A 14,286-nucleotide genomic window follows, 5' to 3' on the forward strand; every position below is an offset into this window, starting at 1 on the left:
CCTAAAAATCCCTCAAAATGAAAAAAAAACTATTGGAATTTTCTCAGCCGATCCAGAGCAATTTGCAATCAAAAGCGTCCCTGAATCCCATAACGAAAACCGACTGAATCAGACTGATCCTCAACAATCTGGGATAGCTCCTGATCCAACGATGCGACTTCGAAAAATTAAAGTTCATCTCAAAATAGGAAAAAAGACATTCAAGATGAAAAAAAATGGTAAAGTTTCACTCTGCCAGCTACGAAATAGAATAAACTGTAAATGGGTGATTTTACGAAACGTACACCTACTCCCCCCTCTCCAGCGCACACTGTACTAGTGCTAATAATAACAATGGTAACCGACGATATAGCTAAAATACCAAGAATTCCCCGATTGCGGACTTCATCGTGAACGATGCCATTGGCAGGCCAGACATTGGCACAAGCCTCTCTGCGGAGGGGGCTCTCAGTTCCTCTCTTGTGCATTCGTGTTTCATTACATCTCGAGTGAAAAAAAAAACGGAAGAAGAGGGAAAAGTGTCTCCAGTTTTCCTCCATCAAGCGACCGAGAAATATCAAACCGAGATTTGAGATCAATAACGATAAACTACGAGTGTTCATGGTCAAGGAGAGTTGGTTAAACACAAGAATAAAACAACAATCGGTGAAACATACCCTCCGCCATTCTAGATTTCACGCTTTAGGGGAGAGATCCTTCCCAAGAGGTAAGTGATTATTATTTTGGAATTTATTGTTGAGTTTGTTGAGCTGGTTTTGAAGAGTTGATGGTTGGGTATTGGTGATATGGTGGGGTTAGACGGGATGGGTCGTGTTTTGCGCATTATGAAGGTAGCGTCTGGAATCTTTGCATCATCAGGGCCTCCTGGAGATGCGGTTGATTGGGGTTATTTTGGTTTTCCCGGGAAATTTCTATTGTTCAATGGGCATGTGATGGTATCTTTGGAGGGAATCGGTGGGATGGGTGAATGCAACAGGTTTAGATCCCTTTTGGATCAACTGGAATGATATTCCAGGGTGAGGAGACTTGCTGTAGCATTTTTATTCCTCTGTTAATTTTTTATTTGGAGAAGAATTGAACGTAGAGGTTAAGAACGTTATTTCCCTCGAAATTAATTTCCGGGTTTCAATGTTCAATATCTTGAGATCGGTAGAGTGAAAATCAATGTTTTTTCTTCAATTCCGAGATAATTTTATCAGCTTTAAACTGATATTTGATTCATCCAAATCCCATCATTCAATTAGAAGGTATCGATGATTGAATCTGGCTACTTTTTCCTCATTTTTGTCCGAGATTCAGAATAATTTGCATATGTATAAAGTACAGACGTGCTGATTAAGTAACTGAATGAGTCATTAATCAGTATTGAGGAACATTCAGGTTTGTTACAGTATTTTTATTGTTTTTTTCATTCAACTATGAGCCGACTCGAGAGGTTACTTGTTTTCCCTCCTTTCTGCCACTCGATACGCTACATGATAAGTGTGAAAATGACTCACTAGACGATTGGATTAGCTGATGAGTTGAATTACACTCCTTGTTGTAGGATTTTCACAATGTCTCTCTGGGCAAAAGCACAACAGTTGCCCCAGGAGTCACTGCAGCAGGTGCGCTCAGTATATGGGGAACATTTTCCGATTGAAGTCAGACATTTTTTGTCGTCATGGATCGAGGAGAAAATGTGGTAATTATTAACGAATTTGTGATAATCATCTATCCGATCTGAAACGATTTATAAGATTTATGAGTCAGTAGATCAATTTTTATCGGAGGTTCTCAACTGCAAATCTAATAGTTTCAAATTCAATGAAATAATTTAATGATTTTAAATCTGCATCTTATTTTAGTTTGAATATTTTATTGGAGAAATTATAGAATTTATTGAAGAAAATCTGAGGCGGATAGCAATATTTGCTGTAACCTTTTTTTGTAGCTCTCAATTCACTTCACAAAAAGGTAGCAACAAAAATCGTATCATCTTCCTCAGCGTCAGAAATATTTCCTAAAAATCCAAGAAGGATCGAAATTGACCTCGAAAAAAAACCTAACCTCCAATTATCACCCTCATTCTCATCGCGTTCCCCTCCCCCAGGACGGACATCGAGCCAGATAATCCACAGTACGAGCAATACACAACGAATCTCGTGGGTTCACTGATTCAAGAGCTAGAAACAAAGGCAGCCTCCCTGCACACAGAAGACCTCTTTCTCACGAAGCTCAAGTTGATCGAAGCAGCGAAGACCTTTCGTCAGCGCTACTCCCAGAATCCAGCGACCCTTTTCCGCATAATCCGCCACTGTCTGGGCACTGAAATGAAGCTTGTAGCGCAGGTGGAGAACCTGGGAGGTGCCTTGATGAGCATGGCACATGGTAGAGTGGGTCTGATGGTTGGTGATGCAGTGGCAGAAATAGCACAGCAGGTGGAGGCCCTTCGTCGCAGGACCCAGGAGACCGGAGAGGACCTTCGTAAGATGGAGCAGGAGCAGGAGGCCTTTGCCATCAGCTACCACGATTGTACGAAGGTTAATGCCCACCTCCAGCAACTGGCAACCCATCCACAGAGTCAGCAAAGCATAGAAGCAGAGAAGAAACTGAGACGACAGAAGGAGCAGCACGAACAGCTCCTCAATCACAAGGTCGCTAGTCTCATGCAATTGCGATTAACACTCGCTGACAAACTCAAGGATACCATCACCAGACTCAGCAGCTTGCAATCACGTGTTTTGGATGAGGAGCTCATCAGGTGGAAAAGAGATCAGCAGTTGGGAGGGAATGGGGCGCCCTTCAATAGCACTCTGGATTCAATTCAGGAGTGGTGTGACAGTTTAGCAGAACTAATCTGGCTTAATCGTCAGCAGATTAAAGAGGCTGAACGATTGAAGCAAAAATTAGCACTGGATCCACCAGGTGTTCAGGACATTCTTCCGACCCTGAATTCACAGATAACTCAGCTGCTGAGCTCCTTGGTCACAAGTACATTTATAATTGAGAAACAACCGCCTCAGGTAATGAAGACAAACACAAGGTTCACGAGTACAGTGAGACTCCTGGTCGGTGGTAAATTGAATGTCCACATGACACCCCCTCAAGTGAAGGTCTCTATCACGAGCGAGGCCCAGGCAAACTCTCTCCTGAAGAACGACAAGATGACAAAGAGCAGCGAGGCCAGTGGTGAGATTCTCAATAACACTGGTACCATGGAGTACCATCAGGCAACCAGACAATTGTCCGTCAGCTTCAGAAATATGCAGCTGAAGAAGATAAAAAGGGCAGAAAAGAAGGGAACTGAATCTGTTATGGACGAAAAATTTTCCCTCCTCTTCCAGTCACAATTTAGCGTTGGAGGTGGAGAACTTGTATTCCAGGTGTGGACACTTAGCCTTCCAGTGGTTGTTATAGTCCATGGAAATCAAGAGCCTCATGCCTGGGCCACAGTCACCTGGGACAATGCCTTTGCTGAGCCAGGACGTGTGCCATTTGCTGTACCAGACAGGGTACCTTGGTCACAGGTGGCTGAGGCACTCAATGTAAAATTCAGATCGGCCACAGGAAGGTCCCTCATGGAGGACAATCTTCGATTTCTCGCTGAGAAGGCGTTTAGGGGTGGTGGCGGTAGCATTGCCAATCCTGGAGGTACTCCATCGTCAAATGTCTCTGGACAGGAGCAGGATTACTCAAATTTGCATCTCAGCTGGGCTCAATTTTGCAAGGAGCCCCTCCCAGAGCGTAATTTTACATTCTGGGAGTGGTTTTATGCAGTTATGAAACTCACCAGGGAGCATCTCAGGGGGCCCTGGATCGATGGCTACATTCTTGGCTTCGTCAGGAAGAAGCAGGCCGAGGAAATGCTCGCCTCCTGTCCATCGGGAACTTTCTTGATGCGGTTTTCTGATTCTGAACTTGGGGGTGTCACCATTGCTTGGGTGGGGGATCAGTCGGAGGTATTTATGCTTCAGCCATTTACCAGCAAGGACTTCGCCATTAGGAGCCTCGCTGATAGGGTATCGGATCTCCATCATCTTCTCTATCTTTATCCGGATCTCTCCAAGGACCAGGCGTTCTCCAAGTACTACACCCCATTCACTGAGAATCAACCAATGTCAAATAATGGATATGTTAAGCCGTTACTCGTTACACATGTGCCAGGATGGGGTGGTCCGGGGGTTGGTGGACAGACACCCTCGCACTCTATCGTTGGTGTTGGCGGTGGTGGACAGGGGGGACATGGGGGCAGCTATCCAGCTACTCCTTCGACAATGTTCCAGGCACACAGTCCGGATTCATCGGTCACCAGGGATACACCGTCCGTTGCTTCGAGGTCAGTACCTTGGATGTAAAGCGGGGGAAAGGAGTGGTGGAATGAATTTTTCTGATGGGGGATTTTTTATTATGCCCGGGGATGGAAATTTTGAATATTATAGGAGTCAATTTATTTTTCATATAAGCAAATGAGAATTAAATTAGGTTCAATTGCTTCTCATGATAAGGTATGGTGGGGCCAGAGAATTTTTTTTAAATTATCACGTTATCAATTGTTTTATGTATCGATCAAAAAATGGGATCTTCTGATTTTTAAATTTGCAGATTTTTCTTGAAACTGAGAGGATACACTATTATTTTATGAACCATCAGCAAATTTTCAGATGAGTCTCCTTAATTAAATTCTTGGAGAGAATGCAATTTTATGATGTAGAGGCTTCTTAATCGAAGAAGCAGAGGTTGTTGAGGTGAATAGAACAATTTATCAAGACGAAACCGTCTGAAAAGATTTAGATCTATTTTTTTGAGGAGTTAAGGTAATCGAGACTCAATATTCCACCACTCCAGTTTAATTTTACATTTTATAACGGGAACTAACATTTTGGAAATTTTTATTTTTGATTTATTTACGAGAAATACTTGTGCAGTTCTTCGAATAATTATTTTTTACATTAATTTACCCTCGTATGAGGATTGAAGTTAGACCGGTGTATCCACTGCTTTTGCCGTACATTGTGTAACTAGAGAATAATTTTTTTACTCGTCCAGTGATACATTCTGCGCTAAGTATTATACATATATCGTTGATAAGTGAATATACATGATTTTTTATTAGCTTTATATTTGATACGTTTCATACTTGATGAATATACTCCACATTAACTATTAAATGCGAATAGGTGCGCAAACTGTCTCAGTTATGGAGTTTGCATGGTATTTTATAATAACGTCAATTGGCTCCAATAATATCTACGTTAATTAGGGATTTGCATGAATTTTTCTTTATTGAAATTGCCTTTTTGATTTTTGAATATTTTTGTGATACAACTGCAGTCTTCCCAATTTAAAGCACGTGGAGAAATAAAAAAAAAAAAGTTTTAATTTGTTTTCATCAGACGGTGGGAGGAAATTTTCAAATGTCTACTCATAATTTCATTCTCAGTCAATTCACTCAACTTTTTCGTAATTTATATTTGGGTTTTCTGTAACAAACAATCAAAATAACTTTTAAAATTAACTGGGAGAACAATTCATGCAATCCCGAGGTGAACCGTCCTTTTTATATCAATCAAACATCAGCCCTTAATTGTTAACAAAAAAAAATTAAATCGTCGATAAGTGGTCGCAGTATTATACACAACGCCTCTATCAGCTGTAAATAGCTGCACAACATTTTAACAGTTAATAATCATAATGCAAAGGCCTGGAGCAGCCGGTACAACCACATCATAAAGTCTGGTGTTTATTTATTCGCTTTGAAACAAAACGCAACTCCAATTGGACACCCATCCATCCATCAACTGGCAAATTAAATGATCATATTCGTCACAATGGGATGATTTACGCTATTTGTAAACTATAAAATTACAGTAACTGGTCAATAAAACATCGCACGCGTTCTTTACCTTCTTTTTTGCAATTCAAAACGACATTTACAAGAGAGAAAATAAAATCGTGATAATACTTATTTAAAAACGTAAAGTTTGATCGTCAATACCGCAAGATTGGTAGAATGAAATTTTTTCTCTCATTTTGAAGGTATTTCTATTAACTTCAAAATGGGCCCAGAGATATTGACGATTAAAGAGACTTATGTTTTGAACAATTTTTTCGATCTGTTTTTTATTCACTAAACATCGATGTCATTTCGTTAATTAACATCATAATTAATTATGTGGTTGTTTGTTGCGCTTTGGGGGAGTTGTATCGGCTATTCCGGCTAGTCATAAATAAATTTTCAAACGACAGATGATGGAATTATCAAAAAACAATGGACAACATGTTTTATTAGTTTAAAATGATCTTTATAATTTTTTTTTCATTTTCTTCTGGTATTGTGAGAATTGCCAGTGATTGGGGTTGTGTTTTGTTCTATGATAGCTATGCTCCGGGCCCCGGTCAGTCGGGTGTTGGTCGACCAAGTGACATGGACTACGTGGAATTGATGGGACACGGTGATCTGGCGTCAATCGACGAAAATCTCAACCTGGAACATCTCAATGGATTTGGGTTTAGTGAATTTATGCAGAATTACAAGCCCCAGTAGGTACGTCACCAGTCATGTCCATCATTAACGAAGGAATATTAGATATCTCAAGACCCATAGAGTGAATTTTGAGATTTTTTTTCTCTATTTTGACCAGTTTGACCAGTTCAAATCGCATCGTTGAGTAGAAATTTATGGAGAAACAGAGGGAAGTGTGTGTTTTACCTCTTCTGTCCCTCTTGGGGGGGATGGATAAAAAAATTATTTCGCATGAGAAATCTATATTTTTTTTATCGTGGGATGGTTGGGAGATGAGTGAGAGAACTACAGGGGATTATCCTCATTATTTTGATGCACAGAATGCCACGTGTGCGTGATAAGTAGTTAACGAAAGTTTATTGATGTAATTATTGTATACGCATTTCGTGAATGCAGACATATTTTTGATGACTGTTTAAATTTAAGAGTTTAAGAGGTGAATTGGGTGGGAAATTACGGGGAGTTGTGAGAATGAGATAGAGAGAATTATTTTTGAAGAGGGTTATCGGTTTTAAAGGGGACTGGTAGAATAGGATGAATTATTCCTGGGTATTTTCAGACGGGCTGAGTGAAATTCAATTTTTTCTCAGTAATTTTCAAAGTATTGTCTTACATTTCAAAATGAGTGCTCACTCGTCAATATCGTATCATTCGTTTAGCAGGTATTAATGATTCTAGTTGAATTTAAACTCCCTTCCGCATTTTTATTTTTTGTGGTCAAAACGATGTTTGCCGAACAATAAAACCAGCATTCAGACATCATACCGATATTTCCTCTCCCCCCCTCCAAGTGCAATGACGAAAACTAAGTGCTTTTTGTTACTTGTTAAATATCTATTTCATTGTATTTATATAGTTGATTTTTATTTACTCTTTTTTTAAGGAGTACATTAAGTACAATTAAACTAGATTTACAATGAACCTTGAGGTCGTTGCTATAGAGGTATCACAATTTTGTTCTGCGTGTCAACAATACATTTTAGCGTCCCAAAGGATAGGATACTGCGCAATTTACGATAAGAAAATTATAATTACAAGCTTATTACTCAGCAAGCAAGAGTGCTGTAGCTTTTATAGAAATAAGTGCTCTCATTTCTCTCCAGGAACGATAAAAAAAGGCCATCCTTTATTTTTTTTTGCAAATTTATTACTATTTTTTATCTAAGATTTGAACTTTGCCAGTCAAAGAAATTAAACGGAAATGATTGGGCCCCGTTTTACGTGCCCAGCTAATTTGAGATGACGATTTTAATATAGTAGGACTCGATGTACCACGATATAACTGTTTTAATTGGAATTCTAACTTGAAAAATATGTTGAGAATAAGCTGGACACAATCGTTAGTCACCAGGGGTGCCTTAGATTAGAGTAGGTTATGGTGGAGCAATGCAGGACAGTGGAATATTTGTTGGTATTGTATAAAATGAGTTTAATCACTCTTGTCACTCCTAACTATCTCCAAAGTTATGATGAAGAGAACACGAGGCAATGGCCCATTACCCAAGAGGTAACTGTAAATAATTTCGGACGAGAGTGATCAATAGACAGTATAAGGCAATGACAACTTTGATGATCATGTTGTCCATATTATTTCACCAATCACACTATTGTATTTTAAGTTTCTCTGCAACAAAATGGAGTTGCCATTTTAATGAATTATTTTGATGCTCTAGAGGTGAGAAATAATCATCGTAATTGTGAACTAACTTTGTGATTTTTTTTTCTTTTTCGTGGATTAATTACGGTGATTGTTCGAAGAGGTGTTGATAATGTATGAGGATTCCATGAAATGTAATAATTATGTTCAGAGAATTAAAGAAACATACTGTGCTATCTCTTTGGGTTTTTGGTGCTTTATTTGGGAGAGAGAGAGAGAGCGAAAGAGGTTAGGGATTTATTAATCTTTTCAGTTCATCTTCCAATGCATTATGAGGTTTATGGTGTTGCTTGATGGAATTATTAGATGAGGTAAGACTTTCGATAAGTGGATTCTCCATACATCTGACTTTTAGGCGATGTGCACAGTCAATACACCATCATTATCCCATTTTATTATTCTACACTGGGGTATTAGTTAGAAATGAAGATTACCCAGTGGGAGAGGGAGCAATCCTTTACCTGAGGATTGGAGTTTATTTTCTGGGCTTTGTGTATTTCAGGTGGGAAGAGGGCACTGGGAATTTATTTACTATTGTTTTCAGTCAGGAGTTAATAGCAAGGTGTGTCCAAGCCCTCGCATTCCTCGACGAATTTACCAGGTGCTGGGAAACTATTTAGATAGGTCGATTCTCCCTCCATGCGATTTCTAGGCGCCTCGTACTTGCCCTTCTGTGCCCAGGGGAGGGGCACCTTTGGCTCCAAGTTCCAGATTTTGAAGGAGAGTTTGTTTACTGTGTCGGTCTCTAATTTCGATGTTGGTCTGTTGGTGAAAATAGAAAGAGCATGCCCTTAACAATCGATTAAACAAAATTTCACTGTATTTCTCAGTTCCGTGGGAAATAGAATTCTACAACTCATTTTGATTTATGGTTACGGTTTTCCGTGCAATAAAAATTCATTACGTGTTATATCGACTCTGAGGCTTGAAGCTCTCAAGAGGTGTGACTCTTCCTGGATTCATGTAGGAGAATTGTGAGGTCGTCGAAGCCTCCAGAGGAGCTTTGGAATTGCGAATATTATCAGAGGGAATAATCGCCGACGGTTTATCCGACATTTTAGGCGCAAAATCATCGCGATTCGTCGTGTTCGAGGGAATCTGTCCTTGTACACTCAGGATGCTCTTCGTGTTCGGACGGATGGGAGTTCTTTTCTCGCCGAGAACCAGTTGATAACTCAGCTACAATTAGTTCACTTTTATTACCTTAGTAATTATCCTCCAACCATATTCGAAGATTTTCATCTCGAGATATTTCGCGTTCTAATTAAATTAGATATATGCTGTTAAACCTTTGAAGTAGTGTCATGAGACATTTTCTCCTGGGACAGAGCGATGTTCCTGCAGGGAATTACAGGGGCAACGCGTTCGTTCTTGTAAGCTTTGAAGAACTCGTTGTAGAGGGTATTCCCAGTGAAGGTTTCGTCGTCTCCTTGGATCAGGTTTTTATTACCCACTGGGACAATAGCCTTCTCCCTCATAGGGGCTTCAGGACTAGTGTAGAAACTGTTCGAGTAAGTTGTGCAGTTGTCCATTGTTACATTCGATCGACTAAAGGATGAAGAGATCAAATCGATCGATATTCAAGGCATTAATACTTCCACTTGCATTTCTTCATAGAAAAATGGTTAAAAAACTGCGATTGACCTACACATATTTCGGCTTCATAGCCCATGGATAGACCTCCCTCTGGTGAACTTGGACCGGTTGATAGCTCAGCTTCGAGGTCGTCTCGTCCGAGAGCCTCACCTCAGGCTCGCAGTACCTGTTTACGGGTTTGAAGTTCTGAACTTGTTCAATTGGTCTGGGAGCCATGTAAGAGCAACCACTGGTCGTTCCCCCGTCGAATCGAGCAGAAGGGGTTCTTATATTCCCGCACGGAACTATGAGGTGAGCCTTGTCGATGTACTTCGCGCAGAAGTCCTGTTTCACCGTTGTCATCGTTTGCATGGGCCCTTGGAACATGTTTCTCCTGTTGATTGAATCGTTAGTGCACAATTTAATTGTGATACATGAAGACTTTAACTTGGAAATTTCGGTGTTTCTCTTCTTGAGACCGAAAGAAATTCCACCTTTGTTGGGGGAGAACAGGAGTGGCCTTAACGACCTCCCACACGGGCTGATAACTGATCCGCGACGTGGTCCCATCGTGGAACTTCTCATCAGAAGTATGTAAATTCTGAGTTGGTCGAAATGGCAATCTCCGGTTCTTATCACCATTGACATTGAGGTACGAGCTATCGTACGTCGTTTTCGTGTCAAGACGCACTTCCGGTGGGCAAAATGCTCGCTTGGGGGCGAATGATTGGACACGAGGGGGTTGAACGTAATAATTTCTGCATTTTCCGCCCTGTATTGCAATAAAATATTGTGCGATTGAAAAAAACTTGGGAAAATGAATAAATAGACTTTTGTTCAGAAGTTATCGCATGGTTCGCTCAAGAGATTTTTTGCGGGGGATTTTTCTGATCTCCAAAAAATGTTTTTCTTTGTAAATTATTCGTCGCACTCACAGGACGTGGAGGTGGGCATCCTTTAGGTCTGTAATACGGAGTGGACGGTTTCTCCAGCACTCTCGTGGTGACAGGGATTACTTCCATCCTCTCGAGACAGTAAAATCAATTACAAATAGAGATAAATTATATTTATCAAAATAGCACATTCAGTTGACGAAATACGCGAATCAAGCTCGAATTATGATGAATTTAGCTGCAATTGATGTTGCTGTCAAGCATCATCATTCGTTTCAACTTCATGTTTATCTTCTGTTGTCATGGAACATCGGGTTTTTTTTAACGGGGTTTAAAACCCCTCATTTTTGAGATATCAAGCCAAATAAATCGTAAATAATTTTCTCAAACTTCACAACAGTTCGCAGTCTCTCAAATCTTCATCTTTAAATATTTATTCAAATGCTCGGTAATAACTGTAACAATAATAGTAATTGGCACAAACAATTCTACAATAGTACATGTGACTGAAAAAATACATATTTCTGTTTCAGGAGAACTACTTATGTTTTGTTTGTGTCTTTCATTATTAAATTTTGTATACAAATGTCTACATCAGTGTACCGTATGCATTATTCAATGAAAAGTGAATATTTATGTTCACCATTCGTACAATTTTTTACACCACAATTTTATTTTCAATTCGTTCTAGAGTCTCAACAAAAAATAACTTTAAAAAAAAATGTTAACGTCACTGAGATGATGGGGATTAGGAAGAAGAGGGCATTTCCATTAAAATTGTATTACGAATAATTTTACCATCTGCTTGTATTCAATCACCTCCTCGTCATTTCACTCTCAACTCAGTTATTATGACTTTAAGTATTATGTTGTATTTATAATTGTTCCACTGGTTTGGGTGAGGGGGGGGGGTTCTTCAACACCAGGAGAAGAAGGGACTTTTATTCTGGAAGCGCTGGGTGAATGTGTCGGAAAACGAGAATAGTTTTGGCGTTCCATTGCCTTTCGCTCTGTGAATAAATTAGATTAAAATTAGGGAAATCATTTTACGATTTTTAATTTATCAGATTTAGCTAATTAACTATTTCGGGTACCTACTTTTCTACTATCACAGCAGGCATTTGCACCAGTTGTACTGGACTCTTAGCGTCCTTGAGTGCCTGCTGTAGATTCAATATTTGACCCCTCATTACGCTCATTTGTCTGTCAAAGTGATGTCTGTCGAAGCCTTTATCTTGCTGCAATGAAAATTATGCAAAATAACAGGTGAGTATCGGGATTGATGTTTTGAGGGCAACATCAGGTGGTGGTAGTTAATATTCTCCTCTCACAATTTTCTCTGTAAGTTGTTTCTCTTCAAAATAATGGGAGTGAGGCTTTGCAACTTGTTGATTTAACATACATTATCGTTATTAATTATTATTGAATGAACGCCTTTACGAATAAAAGTCAGGGGAATTTTTTTGTAGAGAATTGTCTCAGCTAGAAAAAAGTTTTTCTTATATGAAGCAGAATTGTCAAAGCAAAAAGTAAGCAATATTCATTGGAATAAATAAATAAATAAATTACTTTGAACAGTTGATACAAATCATCACAAAGGTCTTGCACAAAATTCAGATCAGAAAGTTGTGGCAAGACGAGTTCCCTAGTAGCTTCACTGAATGGTAGTTTAGCCTGGCTGAGCCATGCCCAGTGATACGGGTAAGCCCTCCACGAGTCAGGATGTTTGAAGGGAAAAGCGAGTCCATTGTCAATAGCAGCAATGTGAACCTCAGCCTCCTCAAGTGACGTCTTAGCAGCAGCTGGATCATACTTGATCAGCCAGTTGTCATTCCCCCTGTCTGTGTTCCTGATAATGTAATCGAGAACGACGAGTCTCTCAAATTGCAGCTGAAAGTCCCTGGCAAGTCTCGTGGGCAAGGGATCGTTCTCCCACCTTCTGAGCCAGTAGTCAGCATCCTTGTAGCCGTCCATGAACAGCTGGAATGATCCAACTTTGGGTGGTAGTCCCAGTCTTTTGAATTGCGAACCCACAGCCGGAAACTGGTCCATTATCACCTGCTTCATGCGTGCTTTTTGCCGGTCTATGCGGGGATAATTGAAGGTTTTACTGACCAATTTGACCACACGGGTATTCGGTACTATACCGAGACCCAATTTACGGTCGACTAGACTCGCACCAGCTTCACTCAGATAGCCTTGATTTGGAATTAAACAACTACGGCCGAAACAACAGGGACAGCATAATTTATGCATCCACTTTGTCCATTTGGGATTTAATCTGCCATATGGCTCCTCGTCTTTGGGTTTGAAGACCGCTATTATTTTCTGGTGAGCGAGAAAAGGAAATTGATGATCACTTTGGGAGTGAAGTTTAATGTTTGGGATTATTTCAATTTCTCTCTGGGTGAAAGAACATAAAAATGAAAGGTCTTTGATTGAGAGATTCGAAAAAAATTGCGGGGAAATATCGCGAAGATGATGAAATTCGTGCAAATACTTACACCAGCGTTATTTTTAACGAAGTAACTGCCACTGGACCCTTGATATATCCTCTCTGGGTAGATACCATTGTCGATAGCGCACTCAGCTTGCCAGACCAACTCCGAGAATTGCGGATCGTCTAAAGAGTAAAATCGTTGGCGAAATGGAAATAAAAAATGAAAACTATTTTTTTGTTTCGAATTCTTTGGTGCATAAATTATTTTTCAAGTGAACTGGAGGCTTTCGTAGAATTCCTTAGAATTTCTAGAAATGTTTTAAAAAACGATAAAAAACATATATGAAAACTATCTTTGAAAAAAAGTAATAAAAAAATCTTGAAGGCTGTTCCATCATTGTCATTTACCTGGGAATCTATTAAATGTAACATCAAGCTCGAGTCGACCGAGGAGAGGTTGACTCTCCCGGTCAATCCCAGGAGAATCAATGATTGCAGTAGTCTCGGTACTACAATTAGGTGCAAATTCAATATCTGGTACAGCTAGTTCCGCCAAATCGTTGATATTTGACTGTACAAATAAAGGTTGATTCTTAACAACAGATGTCTGATTAACTTGGCTCGATGATGTTGATAAATCCACTAGGGCATCAGTCTCCACCAGGGCCACCTGGTTCCTGGTGTTATTCAGACTTTGACTGTGATATTCACGATAAGGCACGTGCAACTGGCGTTGTTCTGAGTCACTCATCACAGTAATTAGATTTTTGTAATGATCGAGTCGCAGTTGAGGTCGCAGTTCACTCGTTCATTGTTCTCTTCGATGAATTCTCGGTGGACTTGTCGGTTGCTCACTTTGTTTAGTCGTTATTAGGGTGAGCTACTGGACATTCGGGGGATTATTGCACTCGCGAAATGAAGATTCATATGGAGTTGGACAAGGTTATGAGACAGGGACAAAGTTGGTCGAATTATTGTGTCAAACTATGTTAAATTGCTCGATATATTTGTTTTTGAGCATACACGTCATTCTCGGAATTTATCGGGGCGGCTGGAGTCCCACATAGGTGAGGACTACCTTTTTTATAATATTTTCAGTCACTTTTAGGTGGTGGACACTTATGGGGGCTCACAGGTGACAGATTTCTGACACCACTGAACTATCAGCTGTGGCTGGATGGGAGGAGGGAGGAATTGCGAGCTGGGAAGGGTGAAA

The 14,286-nt window shown here is 40.0% G+C and overlaps 3 protein-coding genes across 3 annotated transcripts; 1 reads left to right on the forward strand and 2 right to left on the reverse strand.

Annotated features, from left to right (window-relative positions):
- The first annotated feature begins 390 nt into the window (after positions 1 to 390).
- Positions 391 to 8,338, forward strand: LOC135168813 (signal transducer and activator of transcription 5B). Its single transcript, XM_064133362.1, has 4 exons — positions 391 to 706; positions 1,547 to 1,684; positions 2,093 to 4,318; positions 6,361 to 8,338. The coding sequence occupies exons 2-4, from the start codon at positions 1,557 to 1,559 to the stop codon at positions 6,524 to 6,526; spliced, it is 2,520 nt and encodes an 839-aa protein (XP_063989432.1). The 5' UTR covers positions 391 to 706; positions 1,547 to 1,556; the 3' UTR covers positions 6,527 to 8,338.
- On the reverse strand, positions 7,631 to 10,894 carry LOC135168840 (uncharacterized). The gene is made up of 6 exons (XM_064133421.1): positions 10,673 to 10,894; positions 10,232 to 10,509; positions 9,811 to 10,131; positions 9,452 to 9,710; positions 9,067 to 9,341; positions 7,631 to 8,924 (listed from the first exon to the last, which is right to left on the reverse strand). The coding sequence occupies exons 1-6, from the start codon at positions 10,757 to 10,759 to the stop codon at positions 8,714 to 8,716; spliced, it is 1,431 nt and encodes a 476-aa protein (XP_063989491.1). The 5' UTR covers positions 10,760 to 10,894; the 3' UTR covers positions 7,631 to 8,713.
- Positions 10,895 to 11,030: 136 nt separating this feature from the next.
- On the reverse strand, positions 11,031 to 14,212 carry LOC135168838 (phosphatidylinositol 4-kinase type 2-alpha). The gene is made up of 5 exons (XM_064133415.1): positions 13,479 to 14,212; positions 13,135 to 13,253; positions 12,200 to 12,958; positions 11,729 to 11,868; positions 11,031 to 11,640 (listed from the first exon to the last, which is right to left on the reverse strand). The coding sequence occupies exons 1-5, from the start codon at positions 13,819 to 13,821 to the stop codon at positions 11,547 to 11,549; spliced, it is 1,455 nt and encodes a 484-aa protein (XP_063989485.1). The 5' UTR covers positions 13,822 to 14,212; the 3' UTR covers positions 11,031 to 11,546.
- Positions 14,213 to 14,286: the final 74 nt, after the last annotated feature.

This window comes from Diachasmimorpha longicaudata, chromosome 13, assembly GCF_034640455.1.
Source record: "Diachasmimorpha longicaudata isolate KC_UGA_2023 chromosome 13, iyDiaLong2, whole genome shotgun sequence".
Taxonomy (NCBI): Eukaryota; Metazoa; Arthropoda; class Insecta; order Hymenoptera; family Braconidae; genus Diachasmimorpha; species Diachasmimorpha longicaudata.